Below are 22,351 nucleotides of genomic sequence, written 5' to 3'. Positions count from 1 at the left end.
TATTTAGTCTTTAACAATATGTTTGGGGTTTATGTTGTAGCACTATGTTACGAATAAGGCAGTGTTATGACATTCTTCAGAGATCAAGGACATCTAAGTTCAAGGCTGACCTATAGATATGGTATTCTATGCTATCATTAAGGTGACCATCTTTCCAGAACCCCCAATACACTTTTCTTCCTGAGAATTTATATGTGTGAAATGATGAAATCATACTTACATCCTGAAAAAAAAAAAAAAACACTCCATCTAAAACCAGTATGTATGTAGGCCAAACATCCAAGCCAATGAGCTCTTGAGTGTGAATTCCTTCTGCTGACAGAATATAAGCATCCTAAACCTATATATGCCATGTAGAGAGAGTGGCCTGTGTATGGTGTGGCCTTGAGAGGATGGCTTCTATTATCTGTGTCATTGTTTGGAAAGAGGTGCCAGGAGGCCTTCTTGGTTTGTCAGTGAGAACATGACAAATATTCTAAAAGGCCCTTCTGCCATAAGAAATAAAGATTATTTTTATTTCTGATTAGAAAAGTAAAATATGCTTTGAAGAACACCTAGAGAAAATAAAAAAGTATAAAAAAGAAAATGCAAAACCACCCCAAATCAGAATTTTTAGAGGTAACAATCACTAACACTTTATATAATCTTTTTCCAAATATTTTTCTATGCTATATAAAATACACATACTTATTCAAAACTAAATATATACTAAATATACACTTTGCATCCTACTTTTAAAATTTAACATAATTACCATTCCTCATGTCATTAAACATTCTTTGAAAACTTGTTTTTAGATGGCTATACAGTATTGAGTTTTATAGATAAACCATAATTAATTTAAACAATTTCTAGTTTGGGGCATTAAGTCGATTTCAAATTTTTTTGGTATTTTTCCCCTGTAGTTATAGATAAATAAATCTGGTGATTTATTTTCTTAGGATCATTTTCTAAAAGTGATTCGAAAGATCTGAAATCTTTCAGATAGAACTGTTGAATATTTAAACAGAGTGATTGAAATTGTTCTCTGCTTTGGCGGGAGCATACTGAGGGTGTCTGGATGCTGAGGGAAAACTTAACTTTTGTTTTTTTAGACAGAGTTTTGCTCTTGTTACCCCAGGCTGGAGTGCAATGGTGCTATCTCAGCTGACTGCAACATCCGCCTCCCTGGTTAAAGCGATTTTTTTGGCTCAGCCTCCTGAGTAGCTGGCATTATAGGCGCCCGCCACCACGCCTGGCTAGCTTTGTATTTTTAATAGAGACGAAGTTTCACCACGTTGGCCAGGCTGGTCTGGAACTCACTCAGGTGATCCGCCTGCCTCGGCCTCCCAAAGTGCTGGGATTACAGGCGTGAGCCACTGTACCCGGCAGGAAAACTTAACTTCCATGTATTCACTCCTTCAGGAAATATTTATTCAGTGCCTCTTGTGTCCCAGGCTCCGCACTAGGTGCCAGCTTGCAGCAGGAAGCAGGAGAGCACGTTCACTACCCTTCCGTCTTGCCTGCATTTACATGGATAGCAATGGCGAGCTGGGTCTCTCTTTCTAAGTCCGAGCCTCTTTGCTCCCGGCCGCCATCTCTCCCGTCAGAGTGGTCCTTGCGGGCTTCACTTCAGGGCACGTTTATGGTGTCTTCCAGCCCTTGTTGTATTTAGAGCTATCTTGGGGAGAAGCTGTGAAGTGCGTCTTTGGGACCCTGGCCTCTCCCTTCTGTACCGGAGTCCCCTTAACTCCCTCTCAGGCACCCAGGGACCTCAGAATAGTTTTTTTCTCATGGCTTGTGAAAACCTGCTTTCTCAGAAGGAACTGATGATGTCAGTCGTTCATATCTCAACGTGGGTGAATTAAGACGCTGTGTTCCTTCTTCCAGGGGGAGTTAACTGTGAAAGCACTTAACAGTCTCCTTATTGAGGAACGCCAGACTTTGTTTCCAATGGAGGAATTTCTGGCATCAGAGAGCAGATAGAGCAGAGGTGCTTTCTTCTGCTGCTCCTCAAGGCTCACAGCTTGCTATGGAAGCATCCTTGGAGGACATCTCCTTCCCTGCCCTTTCCACCAACGTTGGTTAATCCAATGGCCACCTTCTCTTACAAGATTGACATGGTGAGTGAGGAAGCCAAGGACATTGCATCCACATCTTAAACTTAATCCCAGTACATGAAAGGGGCTGCTTTGGAAATAGAACTTCATGAAACAGGGAAATCCTGTGACCAGGAAACCCCTCGCTCCTCCCCATCCCACCCTGTGAGGAGTGTCTCCACTAGGAAGGAAATTAAATCAGTCTTCCAGCCACCAGAATTGAATTGGGATGGACTATTTCCCCTTTGGATTATGTTCCAAATTGCATTCCTGTTGCTCTGTTTGAAGTTAATTAGAGTCACAAATCATTCGTATTTCCCCTCTCTGAAGGAAAGCCTGCTGCAATGCTTATCTCATCGCGTTAATTGACCTACAAAGGGCTCATTCCTTCCTAAAAACACTCTGCATGGCTCTGATGGGTAAGCATCAGGCTAACACATACATATAATAAAAGCTCGGAAAGTTTGAATTTTTAGGTTGTAGACATGGGAGCACGTGGTTTTCTCTCTGAGCCTCAGAGCTGGGTGTTTTTTCTGCCCTGGATTTGATTGAGGTTGATGAGAGAATGGAAGGACCTATCCTCAACTCAGGTGGGCAAAGAAGTGGAAGAGAATTTGGCACAGAAAGGGCTCTCTTTACCAGTCAGCGAACTGTTGATAGCTGGAAATAAAATGTGGAAGAACTGTTTGGCTTATGAAGATGTCCTGAATTTTTAATGGAATAAATATTTCTTATTTTTTAAGATTTCAACTTTTGTTTTAGATACAGGGGTCCATGTGCAGCTTTGTTACATGGGGATATTGCGTGATGCTGTGGTTTGGAGGATGGGTTCCATCACCCAGGTAGTGAGCATGGCACCCTATAGGTAGTTCTTTTGCACCCCCAAGTAGTCCACAGTGACTATTGTTCCCATATTTATATCCATGAGTGCTCAGTGTTTAGCTCCCACTTATAAGCGAGCACATGTGGTATTTGGTTTTCTGTTCCTATGTTAATTTGTTTAAGATTATGGCCTCCAGCTGCATCCATGTTGCTGCAAAGGACATGATTTCATTCTTTTTTATGGCTGCATAGTATTCCATGGTGTATCTGTACCACATTTTCTTTATACAATCTACCATTGATGGGCACCTGGGTTGATTCCATGTCTGTGCTATTATAAATGGTGCAGTGATGAACGTATAAGTTCATGTGTCTTTTTGGCAGAAGGTAGAATGATTATTTTCTTTTGGGTATATACCCAGTAATGGGATTGCTGGGTTGAATGGTAGCTCTGTTTTTTTTTTTTTTTTTTTTTTTTTTGAGATAGAGTCTTGTTCTGTTGCTCAAGCTGGAGTGTAGTGGTGTGACTTGGCTCGCTGCAACCTCCATTTCCTAGGCTCAAGTGACTCTCCTGCCTCAGCCTCTCAAGTAGCTGGGATTACAGATGTGTGCAACCACATCTGGCTAATTTTTGTATTTTTAGAGATGGGGTTTCACCATGTTGGCCAGGCTGTTCTCGAACTCCTGACCTCAAGTGATCCACCTGCCTCAGCCTCCCAAAGAGCTGGAATTACAGGAGTAAGCCACTGTGCCTGGCCTGTTTTAAGTTCTTTGAGAAATCTCCAGAACCTGGATGTTAGGCCTTTGCTGGATGCATAGTTTGTGAAAGTATTTAATTTTTTTTTTTTTTTTTTTGAGACAGTGTCTTGCTCTGTTGCCCAGGCTGGAGTGCAGTGGCAAAATCATGGCTTACTGCAGCCTTGGGCACCAAGGCTCAAACGATCCTCCCACCTCAGCCTCCTGAATACTGGGACGACAGGCATCTGCCACCACACCTGGCTAATTTTCATATTTTTTTGTATGGATGGGGTTATCATGTTGCCTAGGCTGGTCAAGGGTTCCACCCACCTCAGCCTCCTGAATAGCTGGGATTACAGGCTGGGATTACCACCATTCCTAGCTAAATTTTGTATTTTTTTGTAGAAACTGGGTTTCCTCATATTTCCCAGGCTGATCTCGAACTCCTGGGTTCAAGCAATCTACCAGCCTCAGCCTTCCAAAGTGCTGGGATTATAGGTGTGAGTCACCAAGCTTGACTGATTGGCTTATTTCACTCAGCATGATGTTTTCCAAGTTTATCCATGTTATAGCATATGTCAGAATGTCCTTCCTTTTTAAGCTGAATATTCCATTGTATGTATAGGTCACATTTTGCTTATCCATTCACTCATTGGTGGACTGTTGAGTTGTTTTCGTGTTTTAGCTATTGTGAATAATGTTGTTATGAACATGGGTGTACAAATAGTCTTAGAAATGTTGCTTTCAATTCTTTTAGATATATACACAGACATGGAATTACTGGATTATATGGTAATTATACGTTGAATTTTTTGAGGAACTGCCACACTGTTTCTTTTTTATTTGTTTTTGTTTTGTTTTGAGACAGAGTCTCACTCTGTTGCCCAGGCTGGAGTGCAGTGGCACAATCTCAGCTCCCTGCAGCCTCAAACTCCCAAGTTCAAGCAATCCTCCCACTTCAGCCTCCCAAGTAGCTGGGATTACAAGTGTGTACCACCACGTCTTGCTAATTTTTGTATTTTTAGTAGAGATGGGGTTTGACCGTGTTGGGAAGGCTGGTCTCAAACTCCTGACCTCAAGTGATCCGCCCGTCCCAGCCTCCCAAAGTGCTGGGAATACTGGTGTGAGCCCCTGTGCCCGGCCATGGAACTGCCATACTGTTTTTCATAGAGTTTATACCCTTTTAGATTCCCATCAGTACACAACAGTTCTAATTTTTTCACATCCTCCCCAATACTTGTTATTGAATAATCTTTTAATTTTAAGACCCATGTAATAAGGTTGTATTTTGGAATATTAATCCAATTATTTTTTATCCTGGTAATCCCTACTTCTAGATTGTCCTGTGACTCCTCTTGGATACTATTTGTAGTCTCTTCCATGGAAAAAAAAAAAAAGGGCAATTCTTTCACCAGTTACAAGACTATTGTCCCCAGAAGGACATACGCAAGATAATATGTAGAGGGAGTCCTTGTCAGAAGGAACGAAGAGTGGAAACCCAGCCCCTGCTGGTCCTGATGGATAGTGGGCAGGGGAAGAGAAATAGAGGTAGAACAGAGGGGGAAAAATCCTTGTCCAGGCTTCCCCTCCTCTGTGGGTGGAGGTATGGTAGGAGTGAGATATCCTGAAAACATTGTATGTTGGGGGTTATGGTATATGTAGTTGGAAAGGATGTAAGCAGTGATGTGCTGGTAAATGTTTACAGCCAGCTCTCTGAGAGAGAAAAACAGATCCGATTTTGTAGCATTTTCCAATTCCCATAGTGTAAATTCTTCCACTATGGCTGATTTCAAGCTACCGATGTGAATTCACTAAACACAGAGTTGGGAAGAGATGTGCAATAGCTCGTCATTATATAGTGTTTCCCCCATACAGATACAATAACCTCGAGAGCATAGATAACAGTAAAACATAGTAAAATAGTTTTGAGTATTTATTGCCTTTGTTTTCATTGTAATTAATTTATTTGTAAGTTTATAGAACTTAAGTTTTAATAATGTTGCATTTAGCAACTGACTCACAAAAGTCGTAAGTTACCAATCATTTTCACGAGCCAGCTGCAGCGCATCATTGGCTCCAAGTCTCAATGAGCAGAGCTCAGGAATGAACGTGTATTATTAGTGAAGGAAGTGGCTGGATACTCGAGCCTAAGGTGGTGATCCTGGTTCCCCAAGACTCAGGGTGACATGCAATGGATTCTAAAGTGCTGAGGGCTCGGTGGGTCAGCCCAGGCCTGGAGCCTGAGGGAAGAGGCATCATTGTGCAGGAACTTCATAACTGGGTTCAGTGCCAGCCCTGCAGACTTTGAAAGTGAATGTCATCACGAAGCCCACATGGCTGGATGGGCCAGGTTCTCCTCAGTGGACTGTCCAGGGGCAGTCCAGGTAGCTATTCTGCAGGAGCAGTGGCTAAGGGTCCAGAGCACCCTAGTTCTCATCTGCACCCCTCTCCTTATGAGATCACAGAAGCTCTGTTTCCAGAAGTCATTTGGAGAGAAGCAAGGAGGAGGGGAGGAAATCCAAAAGACTGAGAACTTATCCCAAAGGGACTCAGCCATCTAAAACCACTAAATGGAAATCAACTGGGATTCCATCATACCTTAATCATTTAAGACATGATTACACAATACATTTATGTATAAAACATTAATACATTTATGGGTTGTTTTTCTTCCCCTGCTATCCAGGCAGGTGGACTGTTGCAAGGGAGATCACTGAGTTGCAGGAAATAAAGAGATGACATTGTCTTTGCATCCCATGTGATATGGAAAATATGTGGCCCTGCTACACCCTCTACCTTTTTCTCCAGGTATCACCACCTGCACCATCAAGTAAGATCAATTAAGCCACCATCAATGCTATGGTAATTTGGTTTGAGACTGTAGGCAGGTACTGTTCTTCTAATTGTTCTTTAAAATAAATGGGGGCAATGAACTGAATGTTCTGTATTAGATGTAAGATGGTGCAGAAGGTGTGGGGGGCTGTGGCTTGAGTAGGACTGTACCGGGAGTGGGGTAATTAATGAGGCAGTGTAGTGAGCATGGTCCCTGACAGAAGGTACCCTTGTTAGAAGAACATGAGAGGGAGACAGTGCTACATCAGGTTCTCCTGAGAGCCCACTAAAGTGTAACTTTCATGTTCTCCTCATGGAAGTAAAGTAAATTTAAAGAGGTAGGATGGCACTGACTTTCTTCAAATTTAAATTTTATTAGTCGATTTAAATTTTTAAAATGTTTTATTCTGAAAATGAATTTTCCACAATAATGCAATTCAAAATGAGCTCATTTATCTGGCTTTTCTACAAAGGACAATTGAAACACTTAAGGCGAAATTCACTTATTCATCTCCACTTAAGAATGGAAAAAAGTAACAGACTTCAGGTTTTGGTGAAGGTTAACAAAATATGGGAAGGTTCCTTTTTCTTTTCTTTCTTTTTTTTGGTAGTCTCTTGTGTAAAAGCTTTACATTACTATGGATATGTTATAGTAAGACACTTTTGTTTCTGACTTTCTTTATAAACCCATTTTTAAATTTAAAGGCACACAATAAAGCTTTATGCATTTATTAAAATATACACATTTTGTTAAATTTCGAATTTTCCCTTAGTATCTTGATAAATCAATATTATTGTCAACACCACACATTTGAAAATAAAACACATTTCATAATACATCTGTATATTATTTCTTTCTTCATGATACACTACATTGTACAGTGCACCAATGGGAATTAAAAACCACAAAACGAACAAACTTTAACAAATACAGCAATTTCATACCAAAAAAAAAAATATAGCAGAGAACAACACTAGGAATTACCATCTGCAAATGCAAGTTGTACTTCTCAAGGACCAAACAAAAAATAAACAAGTTAGTAAAATTTACAGGCTGTATTTATAACTTTGGATATGAATTAAATAGTAACGTTTCTTTTCCACAGTGAGAAAAGCTAGAATGTGGAGTCCTGTCATCAGATGGTGTGACTACATGGAATGAGGACTATAGCTGCTCTCTTAAAAACCTGCAGCCCCCTCTCTCAGCCCAGACAGTTGAGGTATTTATGCACCATCATAAAATTAACAGTATTTTTGCTTTGGAAAGTGAGGGTTTATAATTTCCAGTGTAAATCCTCGCCTTTGGGAGTGTGAATGAGACAAGTATATCAGCAACTGCCAAGACCAATCAACAGATGTGCATGGAACATTCTCTTCATCTCCAAATCAGAATGAACACAGTCCATTAAAGTCTGCACTGCAGGCGAAATTCACATGACTCACAATTCCCTTTAGCCAATGTTACCAATGTCAGTGTCAAGAAAACTTAATAGAAAAAAAAAAAAAAAAGCACAGAGTGAGTCCCTATCATAAAAATCCAGGCTGCCCCTGTTTCCTAGTTCTAATGTAAGTCATTTTCTTTCCTTATGTGTACCAACATGTACTAAATGTCCCAGAGAGTAAGAAATTAGAACTACCTGCTGTCTGAAGACCTTAAGCCCAAAGCTATCTGTGAAAGTCCTATAGGGATTTTGTAATTCTGTGTGTGTGTGCAGAACACAGTTAAAAGATTTTTTTTTTTTTTTTTTTTTTTTTTTGAGACAGAGTTTCGCTCTTGTTGCCCAGGCTGGAGTGCAATGGTGCGATCTCGATTCACCGCAACCTCCGCCTCCCGGGTTCAAGCGATTCTCCTGCCTCAGCCTCCCAAATAGCTGGGATTACAGGCATGCAACACCACACTCAGCTAATTATTTATTTTTAGTAGAGATGGGGTTTCTCCATGTTGGTCAGACTGGTCTTGAACTCCCAACCTCAGGTGATCCACCCGCCTTGGCCTCCCAAAGTGCTGGGATTACAGGCATGAACCACCATGCCCAGCCCAGTTTAATGATTTTATACACTGTTTTAGTTGATAATGCAGAACACATATTCTCCTTTGATGGGCTACAAAACTTCCACTCACCCCTTGTGGGCTCTAAGTCCTAAAAAAAGAACACTCTATTTTCTTAGAGAAGTAATTTTGGCAAAAGGCGACTGCCTAGGTATTTCAGAATGATGCATGCATTACTCAAGCAGAGCAAGAAGAGGAAAGCATTTTAAAAAGGAAGTTGCTCTTGAGGAGAGAAAAAAAATTAAAACAGCCTTTCTTCTAAAAGTCTTAGAGAAAATAAAAGTAGGACATAGGACCAACAATTATGCACACGAAAGGGGCTTTTTGCTACCCATCCCCATTCCCAGTGAGAAATACAAATTAAACTCCTTGGTGAAACTTCAGCTTTCTGGTTCCTGCTTGTGGTGGGGTCTGCGGTTTGGGATGTTGTTTCTGCACTTGCCCTCTGTTTAATTTCAAATACTCTTTCATGGCCAGGCCACCACTGGTTACCTGCTGGTGCCTCTCTTAGGATCTCTAGAGGTCTTTGCAGACACATGGGTCCTCAGTTTCAGGGAGCTGCACAGGTACAGGGGAAGCAGAGCCTCTGTGAAAACTTTGGATAGAAACATCTTCCTTGGCACGTCTTGTTCCAAACAGCATGAAAATGGAGCGCCGGCACACAGCCCCTGTGGCAACCTCTGGAGTGTGTTTCCTTTGCTCTCCTCTCTCCCCCCATAGGAAGTTCGGGGCACCTCTGCACTGCTCACTGACCTGAGGCTTAAACCCCAAGAGTGGACCCCTACCTGCTGCATAGACTCCTTAAGCAGACCCCCGCACCGGCTTCAGACACATTTTCTGATTTCTGACTTTTCCACACAATAAGACATTCTAATCTGAGATTCATAATTAGGTAAACCTGCGGCTGGCCCTCCGTGGACTTTCCTCTGACATCTTGGGCCCCTGGTAAAACCTAGTGCGAAAGCGGACAGCAATTTTCTCCAGTCCTCTATGTGGATTTTCGACCTGATGTAGCTTCTGTTTATGTTGCAGATAAGAGGTGGTTCCTTGTAAGATAGACTTCCAACAAATGTTGGATGTCTAACAAATGTTGGATTTGTCTTCCAACAAAAGAAAGGATGTTAGGTTTACCAACCCTTTTCAGCAGAATAGAGAAGAGAGATTTCTTTGAAGGAGTTTGTGTTTTGTTTTCTAATAATTACTAGATTCATATTCCGGCTGACCCATAGATTCTGAAGAAGGATGGATTGTTAAATTCAACAACTCCCTTCTGCCCGCCATTTATTTAAACAGATTTATCATGACCATTATGTAGGCATTTGTATAGCTACTAGTTTGTTACTAAGAAGTAGAACTGGCACATGCCTATAATCCCAGCTACTCGGGAGACTGAGGCAGGAGAATCGCTTGAACCCAGGAGGTAGAGGTTGCAGTGAGCCAAGATCATGCCACTGCACTCTAGCCTGGGCGACAGAGTTAGACTCTGTCTCAAAAAAAAAAAAAAAAAAAAAAAAAAAATGTAGAACTCAAGCTCAGTAAAACCTGGAGCTGAGGTTTTACTGTTTAGATTAGATGGATATAACGAGTTGTTAGGTTTGGTTGTTGAAACCTATTGTTGAAAACTTTAAAGTGGCTGTTAAATTGTGTTGCCTGTCCATGTATTAAATGACTATATTTCTCTTAGGTTAATGATGAACGCAGACACAGGACTCAAAGTACAACTATTTTCCCCTTTGATTTGTTAAATCAACTTGGAGTGTATATGTGGCTTGTTAGTTCCTTGCATAGGCAAGGAAGCCACTGTCTCAGCTTTCTTAAAGTTCAGCCTTCCTGGATTCACACTTTCGTCAGTTCCCCAATTATTTCCCACTCTCTCACCCGAGGAAAGCCAGCCAGCTCAGTGTGACATTCAAGTCTCTCTGTGAGTGAGCCCTCACCTGCCTTCCTAGCATTATTTCTTATTGTCATGCATAAATCATGTGCTCCAGGCAAACTCGCTCCTTGCTTTCACTTGATGGAGGCACAGCACAAATTCTTAGTCAGAAGACAGCAAGCTAGTAGATCTTACTCATACTGATCCTTTGCCTGGCATGCCTTTCTCTCATTTCTACTTGATAAAATTATGCCCATTTCACAAGTTCCAACACACGTGTGACATTCTTTATGACCTTTCCAGAGGAAAAAGGCTTTCTTCATATTTGAACCGCCACAGCACATTACAACTCCCTCATCTCACCTGACACTTTCACTATTGTTCTTTATTTATATATCCCATTTCCCCTATTTCATTTTTCTTTTTAAGAGACAGGGTATTCTTCTGTTACCCAGGCTGGAGTACAGTGGCGTGATCGTAGCTCACTGCAGCCTTGAACCCCTGGACTCAAATGATCCTCCTCCCTCAGTCTCTCGACTATCTGGGATCATAGGCACATGCCACCACACCGAACTCTATTTCCTCTATTTCTTAAGAGCTGGATTTTTATCTGACTTACAGTATCAGTATCTGCCACAGTACCTAATAGGCACTCCACAGATAATTGTTGAATAAATATTTCATTTTCCTCCAATTCATTCATTCTGTCAATCATCAGGTATTTCTTAAATAGACACTATATGCCAGGCACATGTAGCTAGCAAAATCTAGGTTTGAAGCTTATCTGTGGATTTTAATGACCTATGCTATTTCAAACCTTTGCCCGCATGAGGAAAAATTTGTTCTTATCATGCAGAAGTGCTTGTTCTTGTCATTGCCAGCGATTCTATTATTTTTCATGGTGCCCCTCATCGGCAAATTTAGTAAAGCATATCAGGGCTCTGCATTTATGCACTAAATATACATCTAGTTTTGTCTTATCCTTTCTGTTTCTATTTTTATTTGCCCTGAGTTCCTCACTTAATTTTTGTTTTGTATTATATATATTTTAGTAACTGCCTCAAATCCTTTGGAAATGAAGCAGAGTACCAATAAATAAGTAGAATAAAATCTGAAAAAAAAAAAGTAATTGGCTCCAAACCACAAATCCACACAATGAAATCTCACTCAGAGAGCTTTTGCTATTCAGAATTCAACGAAGTGTAGGTCTTCCTTGGACTCCCTTCAAGGGGCAAAGTTTCTAAGATAATTATAAGGTGATCTTACTTTTAATGTGGTCCCACAAATACATCGTTTAGAAACCTGTTAGGAAAATAATAATATTGTCATTCTAGTGATTGATGATATTTGAAAACTGCATTGTGAAATCTGGGACTGTTTTACAGAAGTTGGTAAACCCGAGGACGAATATGTCTATGTACCTGAAAAAACTTTTTCTATCTTAGTGATTTTCTTTTTTTAAAGTAAGGTTTCTAGGGAGGTGATCTATCAACTTTAGAAAAATAAAGAGAGTTAAGCTTAAAATATACAAATATACTATTCGGAAAAAATGGCTCCTGAAATGAGAGTGGTTCATAGAATCTGCACAAAAGTCAATAGCAATGGTGTTAACCAAAGCATACATTTTCCATTCCCATCCTATAGAAATTGAATTCATCTGCCACCAGGCTATTGTTACTTTAATACTTAAACCTCACTAATAAAAGGAAGCTCTTTCACCTGCATTAAGAGTTTGCTATTTTGCACTCCTATTTCACTATTCTCATATTTAATGAATACAACCCGATCTCATCTCTCTAGATGTATATCAAGCTTAACAGATTGTATTTAAACCAGGCAGATCTGTTGAGTCCTATAGCCAATTCAAAACTTTGTTTTCAAAAGATGACTGATAATTAGTTTATAATTAATTCCCAATGATGTATTTCACAGAGTAGGCACTGTATCTTTATGGTTAACTCTAGGGAAGAGAAAACACAGCATTGTCAAGCATGACATTAATATGATAAAATGACCTCAGGAAACCGGAGTTCTAAACAATGACTACAGAAGAATAAAAAATATCTAGAAAATTGCAGTTATTTAATTCAATGGTATACACTGGCTATGATTATGATATCTAATTTATGTAAAGCATATTTTTAAAAAACTAGTTTCAATTGATCTTTATATGTATGTTAAAACTGAGTGCATCAGCCTGGAGTCTTGTCAAGTTTGTTGTTTTATCTGCATTTACCAGGCTCCGGTGCTGCTCAGCCATGGACTGTAGCCCCCAAGGGCAGATGCCATGCTTCTATTCATTCCTGTCACTTAGCATTTGGTCTATTCTCAACCAGTGTTAGTTGAATGAAAAAATGGACTTTTACCTCCTTGCCATAATCCTAAAGCATGCCAAGAGGGCATGAGCCTCAGTCTTTCAGAAAGAACAGACTGGAGTGTTAGCGAATATGTTCTGGAAAACGTTTGGCATACTGATACATCCAGGAGAGAAAGGACAAAGAATTTCTTCTTTTGTCCCTCTTTCAGGAAATCCTCACAGAGATTTTATTAATACCTTGATTACTTTTAATAGCTTGGTTAATTTTATGATAACTCGATTCAAATTGTGCCTTCACATACATTTGTACACATCTCAGTGCAGCCACAGGAATCCTTGTAACCCGAGAGTAGAATTTATATTATAGCCCATGTGTGTTTTTTTCCTTTGCAAATTCTCTCATCTATTCTGTTTCTGAGAAAATTCTTTTAGTAGCCCCTTTTATGGCCCAAATTTACATCTTACCAGGTAGATATTTCTTGGGGCTTTAGTGAAACTCATCTGGGAAATAACAGGAAAAAAAAAATACACCTCTGAAAGTGAGCTACCCCCAAGGAATAAGGTTCAGAAATGAAATGTGATCTCATGGAATGCAACTACCTAAGTAGCTGTAATTCAACCTGTTTTGTTTTCAGAGTAGCACACACCAATCAAGTGGTTGCATATCTCAAAAAACTACAGAATTTATAATTTTAGAAATACGAAAGAGAATTTGCAATGTGATCTCAGTGGCTGGGTCACTTCTCCTTGTAAAGATTTTTATCTGATTATAAAACAAACAACCTACTTCTTCAAGGCATATCAGTGCCATGAAATCATGCTCCACCTTTGCCCTCTTTCATCATGTCACCAGGAGCTGGAGTCTAGTATAAGAGAGGCCATGACAGAGTTAATTTCTGCCAGTGCTCTCTGGCCTTCACTGCAAGAGATGGTTATTTAATTTTCTTCTGGGCATTTACGTAGAACTTTGATGGTGCTTCTTACCATATTACTGGGTCTGCATGACCGCTTTATGGTGAATCTGAAACCATTGGGAAAATGGTCTCAGAGTCCCTGACCTTTGCTGGATCCTAAAATTATAGTTTGGAAGCTGTGAGAATGTTGGTGAATAAAAAGAAGCATGTGTCTTTTGCATGAATTAATTTTGGGTGAGATTGCAGGATAAAATGATGCTTGCTCAGGAAGTGCCAGTGCCCACCTACCCACCCTGACCTCGGGGAGCAGCGCTCAGCCTGACATGCCAAGAACAGAGCTTTGTTTCCATGTCTCAGGTGACTGAAATTCTGCCTTCTGCCCAGAGCCCCTGCTTGGGCTTCAACCAACAAAGCAAAGGCCTAGGAAACATTTGCTACCATCAGCCCTGATGGTTGTACTTAAGATGGAATTTCAGATAGCCTCTTGTTTATTTATTTATTTATTTTAACAAGGCGACCAGTTAGGGGACCCAGGTTAAGCCCTTCAACAGAACTATCCTGAAGAGCAAAAGTAGCAAATGATAGGCTATGACTAGGGATTGAATTTGGGGAAGGCTGGATTTGTGAAGTGAGAGCCAAAAAAGTTTTCACCTTCTAGCCCACAGGTTAAGTTACTGAAAATCAATCATCACCATTTCTACCCACTTGTGTGTTTCTCCTACTCTGGAGAGTAATCTAACTCATCATTTGCAATCAGGGCCTCTGAGTTCTGTTTGTGTTTGCTTTTGCTCTTCGCTTTGCTACTTGTCCGGCCGTTTGCCTTCGCATCTGACATCTGTTGGTAATAGAAGCCTTTGTCTTCGGTGGGCCCGCCCCAGTCCTCTTGGCTCTCACCCTCTGTGGCGTAGGAGAAACCCTCCTCCACTGAGAAGGGGTCATCCACGTCGTAGCGTTGGTACGTGCTTTGGTGCAGGGCCTCTTCTCGAGCGCTGATTTCCAGGGTGCTGTTCCAGATGCCATATCCAAAATAAATGAGCAGACCTGTTGGGTGAAGGGAAAGGTACAGGTGAATAAGCAATTGCTTTGGGATCCTGGGACTAGCAGAGAGATCACCTTCAATGATGAAATCAAAGCTGGGGGGGGGAGGCGGGGATGTATTTTCTGTGGTTTATGTGGTGTTTTGAAAATACTTGAATTAGACACCTTTTAAAAATTGGGAGATCTTGCGTTAAGCAACCCATATTAACAGTTTTTCCTAAAAAAGTCAAAAGGTTTGACAACACTGCATCCACATTTCTACATGGTGATTTTTGGCTGGTGGTGAGAACTAGCTGCCTCTTTAGACAGGATACAGGGTCTCTAGGTTACCTCAGTCCCCACCTCCCCTGCTGACATCCAGCTCATTACACTCATATAGCTACCAGCCAGGAATTTGCATTTTCTACCCTGGGTGAAATATTTATAGATCAACAGTTTATTCCCAGCCTTCTTACAAGATTTTGTTATTCTCTGCCTCCACTTAGGGACTCCATCTCTTGTTTCACCTGTTAGCAGCATGCATATATTATCCTGTGATTTACCTTGCCGTTTTACACTCACTAAAGGTGTAATATATCATGGCCACTTCAAGCTCCCTGCTTTCTTCTGTGTGATCTTCGAGTGTCTAGTGCATGCTACTGTTATGTCCCTTAGAACATCTGTTGTGTGATTATCTGCACAGGGTCATTTCTATTTTATAGACTCTGCAGAAAATTGGCACTTAATGTTTGTTGAATGAATGAGTGAGAACTCCTGACAAGCATGAAATGTCCAGTGCGACCTCTGTGTTGATGTCATCCCAATCAAGGGAAAGAAACTTTCCCCCCTCGTTAATATGTAGCATTCATATATGCTAATGTTTCATTTCTGTGATTTAAAAAACGTACATAAAAGTCGTTTATGAGTCCCCATTTTCTTTTCCTTTTCTTTTCTTTTCTTTTTTTTTGAGACAGGGTCTCACTGTTGTCCAGGCTGGAGTGCAGTGGCATGATCTCAGCTCACTACAATCTCTGCCTCCTGGGCTCAAGCCATTCTCCTGCCTTGGCCTCTTGAGTAGTTGGGACCACAGGCATATGCCACCACGCCCAGCTAATTTTTGTAGAGATGGAGTTTCACCATGTTGCCCAGGCTGGTCTCAAACTTTTGGACTCAAGTGATCCACCCGCTTCTACTTCCCAATGTGCTGGGATTACAGGCATGAGCCATCAGGCCTGGCTTGAGTCCCCATTTTCTATCTTGAATAGACTCTGAAGGTTCAGGGCTTGGAAGTCTGAGAATCATAACCTTGGAGTCCAAGGAACATGATAAGTAAGAGTGTGGGCTCTGTGTTCAGATCCTGCCTTCATCACTATTAGCTGTGTAACCCTGGTCCCATTAGCCTCTCTGTTCCTCAGCATTCTCTGTAAAACCTTGAGAGTTATAGCAACCTTCTTAACATGGGAGTGCCTAAGGATGAAATGAGGTACTTCTCAGGTGGTTCTCAACCCTGGCTGACTGCACTTGAAAGCCACCCGGGGGCGTTTTTTGAACCACTCTGATACCCTAGCCCCATCCTGCAGATTCTGATTTAATTAGTCTGCAGTGTAACCCAAGCATAGGTATGTTTTTAAAACTCCACAGGTGATTCCAATGGTCAGAGTGTCCCTGAGATAATGAACTGTGCCTGATGCATGTGTTCCACTGCCCACTCAGCCCACATTATGGCCTAGCCACTGGGGTCCACACAGTATGCAACCTCCTTCCCGGGCCCTAACGTCCTCCTCTGAGTAGCACCAGTCTCTTTGACTTTGCTAATCCTGCAGGCATCTGCTGGGCTGGTTTGCTTAGAACCGCAAGTCAAGCCTGCTTTGCTGCTGTGGTGCTTGAGAAATCTTGCTCTCTTTTGAATTTGAAGTGTGCCTTTTTAAGCTTGGGTTTCTCCCTCCTTGTCTCAAATGACTTTGTCCCCACTCCCTCCCACACTCCCCAGTGAAATCAACTTTCCAGGAGCCAAAGTAAGCAGAGATTTATAGTCCTAATTGGTAATAAATCCTGGAGTTAATTATTTGCAGCTGTAGCTATTAGTGCTCAAATAGTGATTTCATCTTTTAAAAGCAGGGTATTTACTCTTTCTTGTCTGTAGGTCGGGGTGGCCATGGGGGATAGTTATTATCCTTGTGTAGAAAAGGGTATCACATTAAGGCCTCTTCTAAGAGTGCCAGTGTGCTGGTTCTTGGAGAATGCCTCTGTCTGAAGCATGTTTGGGATCTGAGAATGGATTTCAGGCGACCAGGCAGGACCTGTGCACACCTCCTTTTGCACAGCTTTGCTTTTTTTTTTTTGCCATATTTTCTTCTAGACATCCAGGCAGATGCCATAGATTGCCTCCTACTCCTGCTTGGTACCTGTTTTGCCAGTTCTTTCCTTTCTGATGCCTTTCTCTGCCTTTACTTATAGATGAGTCGTTTCCCTACTGAACTTAATACAATGTTTTTCTTTTCCCTTTGCCCCAAATGTCTCTCCTCTGCCACCACACAGGTCATTGCTCAGTCACTGGTTTGATGTCACTCATCACTGGTTTGTTGATTCCAACATACCCTGCCCCCACGAGGTATTTGGGTGTCAGGTAGATTCATATTATGGGAATTATCTAAAAACCTTAAATCATAGATATTTAGAGCTGGAAAAGATGCTATAGATCAACTATGCATTCTAAAACCTTCATTTTACATTAGAAGAAACAGAGGCTGGGAAAGAATGAGTGACTTGCCTGGGTCTGAGAAGGAGAGGAACCAGCTTTATAGATGGAGGGAGCGAAGTCTCTGGCGTGTCTAGTCCTTCACACCTCCTTTCCCCTCCCCCAGGCTAGTTTACAGACTGTGCTTACTGCAGGAAATATGTGGCAAGAGGTTAGGTTTACATTTGTTCTTTGGAAGTGGCCAGGCCTCGAAGGAACAGGTGTGTGTGTGTGTGTGTGTGTGTGTGTGTCTGTGCGCTCTCACATATTGACTGTGGTTACTTTTTACTTTGTGAAGACAATCCATGGAAACTTGCCACATAAATATTTATGGGTCTTTTCATGTTTGCCCTGAACCCCCTGGAGTTTCAAAGGTGTGTCACTCTCTTCAAAAATGCATTTCAAATATGAGTACTGTGAAACAAGAAGCAACCATGTACATGCAGCCTGGTAGAGTAAATAGTAGCTTCAAAGCCATTCCCCTGGGCTTGGCATTGTGTGTGTCTATCTTTCTTGCTGGCCCTTGAGTCAATTCAGGAAAAGTGGTGTGAAGCTGAGAAGGATTGGAGAAAAGAAAAATGGAGGGGGACAAAGAAACAGAGGGGACCAGATGAAGGGAGGGAGGGAGAGAGAGAGAAGAGAAGAGAAACGTATTACCATCTGTCCCACATAAACAAGGGCTTTGTGTCGGGAGAAGTAAACAGAGCCGTTCCACGCCTCCTGTGTGGAAGCAGGGTGTTTTGTTTCTGCTCCTGTTTTTTAGTTGGCTTAGAGAACGAAGCATGAGGTAGTTTCTGAAAAATCTGTGGGGGTTCTGGGAATCCTGAATCATCTAAACTAAACTTCACAAAACACCTGTGTGTGCTGGGTTAGGACAGTGATGGATCATTGATGTTGCACCTTTCTCTCAAGGAGCTCAAAATGTTACACAAACAGTATCTTGTTTAACCTGTCCGGGAAGGTGTGTGCGTGTGTGTGTGTGTGTGTGTGTGTATGTGTGTGTGATTATGTGCAAAGCACACTTCACAGAAAACGAGGGACGGTCCACAGCCACACAGGGAGCAGGTGGACAGTGAATCTTTCCAGGTCTCGCCACGCCCTAATCCAGGGCGCTTCTCTCTCTCTTACATCTCCCGTCTACCAGGGATGGAAAACAATTTGGCTTAACGTTTTATTATGAAGAACATGTACAAAAGTGGAGTGAATAGGATCATGAATCACCAGCTCCCCTCACACTCCCTCCTCTGGCCCCTTCTCTACAAATTGTTTTGAAATAAATCCCTTCTATCATAGGTTTAATTTGTGAATATTTAAGTGTGCATCTCTAAAAAACAGTATTATCACATCTAAAAATTAATAATAATTTCTTAATATTATCTGATATCCAGCAGTATTAAAATTTATGTAAATTATTACCTGTGTGTGGAAAACTCTTCACCTTCTGAGGCTACACATATATTCCCATGATGCCATCATTGCTTCAAGTAGTTTTTGGCCACTGCTAATCAAGACGGTCACTGGGAATGGCATCATATTCTTTTGTAAACTCTTACAGAGGGCAATCTTATATCTTTTGAGGGTGGATTTGATTTTGCCATAAGCCAGAAGTCATTTGAAACCAAGCCTCAAGAATAAGATGGCTAATTCATAAATAATACTATTTATTCTATTTGGATATTTAATTTTGCTGTACCTTAAAAGCAGATAACTTAGATCCATTGCTGTGTGGTTACATATCTTATGTCAGTAGGAAACTAAAGGCAGGTGTGATGTTAGAAATCAGAGGGCGTCAGCCTCTGTGCTGTAGCAGCGTCTCTGAGGCTCCTCTGTGGGGCTGGAATTTTTTTTTTTTTTTTTTCAAGTAGATGGGTCATGGTGGGGGTGCCTGGTGTGTTCAGGAAAGTGACTAGTTAGCAGTAAACACAGAAGTGTTTCAATATTCTGGCTGGGCATGGTGGCTCACTCCTGTAATCCTAGCACTTTGGGAGGCTGAGACAGGTGGATCACCTGAGATCAGGAGTTAGAGTCCAGCCTGGCCAACATGGTGAAACCCTGTCTCTACTAAAAAACAAACAAACAAACAAACAAAAAACAACAAAAAAACAAAAATTAGCCTGGCATGGCAGCAGGCACCTGTAATCCCAGCTATGCGGGAGGCTGAGGCAGGAGAATTGCTTGAACCCAGGAGGTGGAGGTTGCAGTGAGCTGAGATCGTGCTATTGCACTCCGGCCTGGGCGACACAGCGAGACTCCATTTCCAACAACAACAACAACAACAACAACAAGTGTTTCCATATTTTAACAACAGACATGGTCGGACTGGGGCACGTGGGCTGCATGCTTGCCCTGGTCAAAGGTAATGGTAGTTAGTCTTGTGAAAGTCTGTTTGCAGTGATGGGAAATGTTCAAAGGGAGGCTTTGGCTTCTTTTCTAGACAGAAGGTCCCCGGTGGAATATGTGCCTATGAGAAGTCCAGGCTAGACAAGATCAAGAATCATGCCTTTAGCAATTGAATGGGCTTTCTTTATGATATTAAACACTTTGTGGTTGTAATGCACTTTATAAAAAAAAAAAAAAGCACTTTCTCATCCATCATTCCAGGGAAGTTAAGAACTGTGTGATAAATCAGTAATTGAAACAGCACTGGGACTCATATCTCTTAACTCTAACCCGAGGGCTGTTCCTGTCCCACCCAGGTGCCTCCAGGGAAGGTTTACAAAAGCTAAGCTTGCCTTCATATACTAGCATACTTTGGCATCAGCAGATGACATCACTGCTCACCTACCTGTGCTTATCTATCCTGTGCAAATTAAGCACAAGTAAACCTACAAGTAAGAGAGGTGGGAAAGTGGGGGGGGTCTTGATCATATAGGAGAAATCCTAGAACAAAAACTCAACTCTGAAGAGACTGGGTAATGCAAACAATAACAGCATATTTCCAACTCTGAGGGCACACACTTTGGTCCCCTATCTCCAGAGTCCCTGGGAACTCCCTGTCCTCTCCATGAAGCTCCATACTCAGGACCAAGAGAGGTGGGCCACCTGACCTCAGGCTGGGTGGAGCTGCCTCTTCCTGGGGTGCACTTTCCAGCAGGAAGCTCTGCCCACTGCAGATAGCGGAGGCACTTTGTTATACCCAGAGGGCTTTTATTTTGACTACTCTGGGATCAACCTTCCAAAAAAGACATTTGCCAAAGCAGAAAGAGAAACTGGATGGTAATGAGAAGGCATCCTTCCCACCCATCTCAATCCCCACCAACTCCCACTATTGCTGATTATTTTTTAAAATACCACCACGAGCCTGTTGACTATAATAACAACAGGTCTTGTTTAATATGGTGTGGCCAGGAAGAGCAGGCTTAGGATGACGCTGGGCGGAGATTCTCTCCATGACCCTGCAGCTGAACTAATGGGAAGTCATGCTACTTTATGTCTCAGTTTCCCATCTGCAAAATGGGGTTGGGGATGCTTGTTTTATTTGAGGTATGTAATGGCCATGGGAAGTAATGCAATCTTGTTAAAGAATATGAAAAAAAACCTAGTAGTCTGAGCCAGTAGTTCTAACTCAACAGAAACCCAAGAGATACGTGTCCACGTGTCCACCAAAAACATGTACAAGAATGTTCACAGCAGCTCTGTTTGTAACAGCCCTAAACTAGAAACAACCCAAATGTCCCTGGACACTAGAATGAATAATATATTGTGGTATATTAACACAGTGGGAGACTAGACAGCCACAAGAAAGAACAAACTGAAACTACAAGCAGCAATGGGTGTGAATCTCACAAACACAGTGTTGAGGGAAAGAAGGCAAACATCCCCTCTGTTGTGGCTTGAATTCTGTTCCAGGTAAGCTGCGCATGCCAGCTCTGTGCCCTCCACCTCTTCATTCTTTGGGCTCACAGGAGAGCCAGTGTCTCAGCTGCCACTGGTTGCAGAGCCGTGTGAGTGCTCTGCCCGCTCTGCATCCGGCAGCGCACCTCTGCCAGCAAACAGCCTCACGGTTGCATGACCCACCTCCACACTCTACCTTCACCCTCCCTCCTTGGAATCCCACCAGCCCTGGTGCCATCCTCATCCTGGCCTTCAGGATTATTCTTGCTCGTCTGAGCACAATTTTGACATTGGAAGAGCCAGTCGTTTTTTCCTCTACCTCCAAGGAGAATTTCAAGCTTATTTATGGGACATGTCATCAAGAATTTAGCTATCAGGTCCCAATTCATTGCTCTTTCCTTCCTTCCTCTTCTCTTTCTCACATGGCTGCTTTGGGTCAATTTCCAGTTGGATTTCAGATAATAGCTCAGGTATAGACCATAAGGTGTGTCTTCTCTTTGGGATATTTCTATTCTGAGATAGGATTCATGAGGTCCATTGTCCGTATCACAAGTCCTGTCCTCTAAATCTGTAGACAAGAATTTGTTTTCCTCAGAGAGACTGAAAAAATTCCTACATGACAACATGGCAACTCCCACGGTAAGGGCAAGCTATTCTAACAGGCGATTACTTTATAATAAAAACCCGCAGGGAACAGCAGGCTGGAAGATGCCCTGGAAGATACTTTGGTGCAACATTCTCACTGAGCTCCTGTTAGTTCCATGTTCCCTGAGACTCTGCCTGACCCCTTGGGAGGTTCTTTCACAAAACTGCATCAGCTAAAAGGAAGATGAAGGCTGCTTCGTGCTCACTTTGCTGGGATTAATACACATTTGCTGTTTGTATTCCTTTTCTTGTCTGAAGGAAAAGAAACATGTGCTGTATAATCTTGTTGGGGCTTGTGCCTCATTTTACCATCTGAGTTGTGCTCTTCTGAAGGTCAAAAGCTTAGCAAAACATTGTTACAAAAATGCCGTAATTAAGATTCGTTTAGAAAAGCTTGGATAAAAAAATGTGTCTAAGAAGATTATCAAGTTATGACTCAGCCTAATCATGTAAATCTTCAGTTTCATAAGAGACTCCATTTAAAAATATCTCTA

At 41.8% G+C, this 22,351-nt stretch overlaps 1 protein-coding gene and 1 long non-coding RNA gene across 2 annotated transcripts in view; one reads left to right on the top strand and one right to left on the bottom strand.

The window, feature by feature from the left end:
- The first annotated feature begins 785 nt into the window (after positions 1-785).
- LOC103221262 (uncharacterized) lies at positions 786-8,013 on the top strand. The gene is made up of 2 exons (XR_492926.3): positions 786-2,102; positions 7,577-8,013. It is a non-coding gene; the product is annotated as an uncharacterized lncRNA (long non-coding RNA).
- Positions 8,014-8,856: 843 nt separating this feature from the next.
- Positions 8,857-22,351, bottom strand: part of SLC7A14 (solute carrier family 7 member 14) — a 120,893-nt gene continuing 107,398 nt past the window's right edge. The window contains exon 8 of the mRNA XM_007972113.3: positions 8,857-14,665. Within this exon, the coding sequence (XP_007970304.1) occupies positions 14,343-14,665 (323 nt within the window). The 3' untranslated portion in view covers positions 8,857-14,342. The remainder of the gene's footprint in view (positions 14,666-22,351) is intronic.

This window comes from Chlorocebus sabaeus, chromosome 15 (genome assembly GCF_047675955.1).
Source record: "Chlorocebus sabaeus isolate Y175 chromosome 15, mChlSab1.0.hap1, whole genome shotgun sequence".
NCBI lineage: Eukaryota > Metazoa > Chordata > Mammalia > Primates > Cercopithecidae > Chlorocebus > Chlorocebus sabaeus.
Note: the sequence above shows the minus strand (reverse complement) of the source record. Positions and strands in the feature narration are given on the sequence as shown.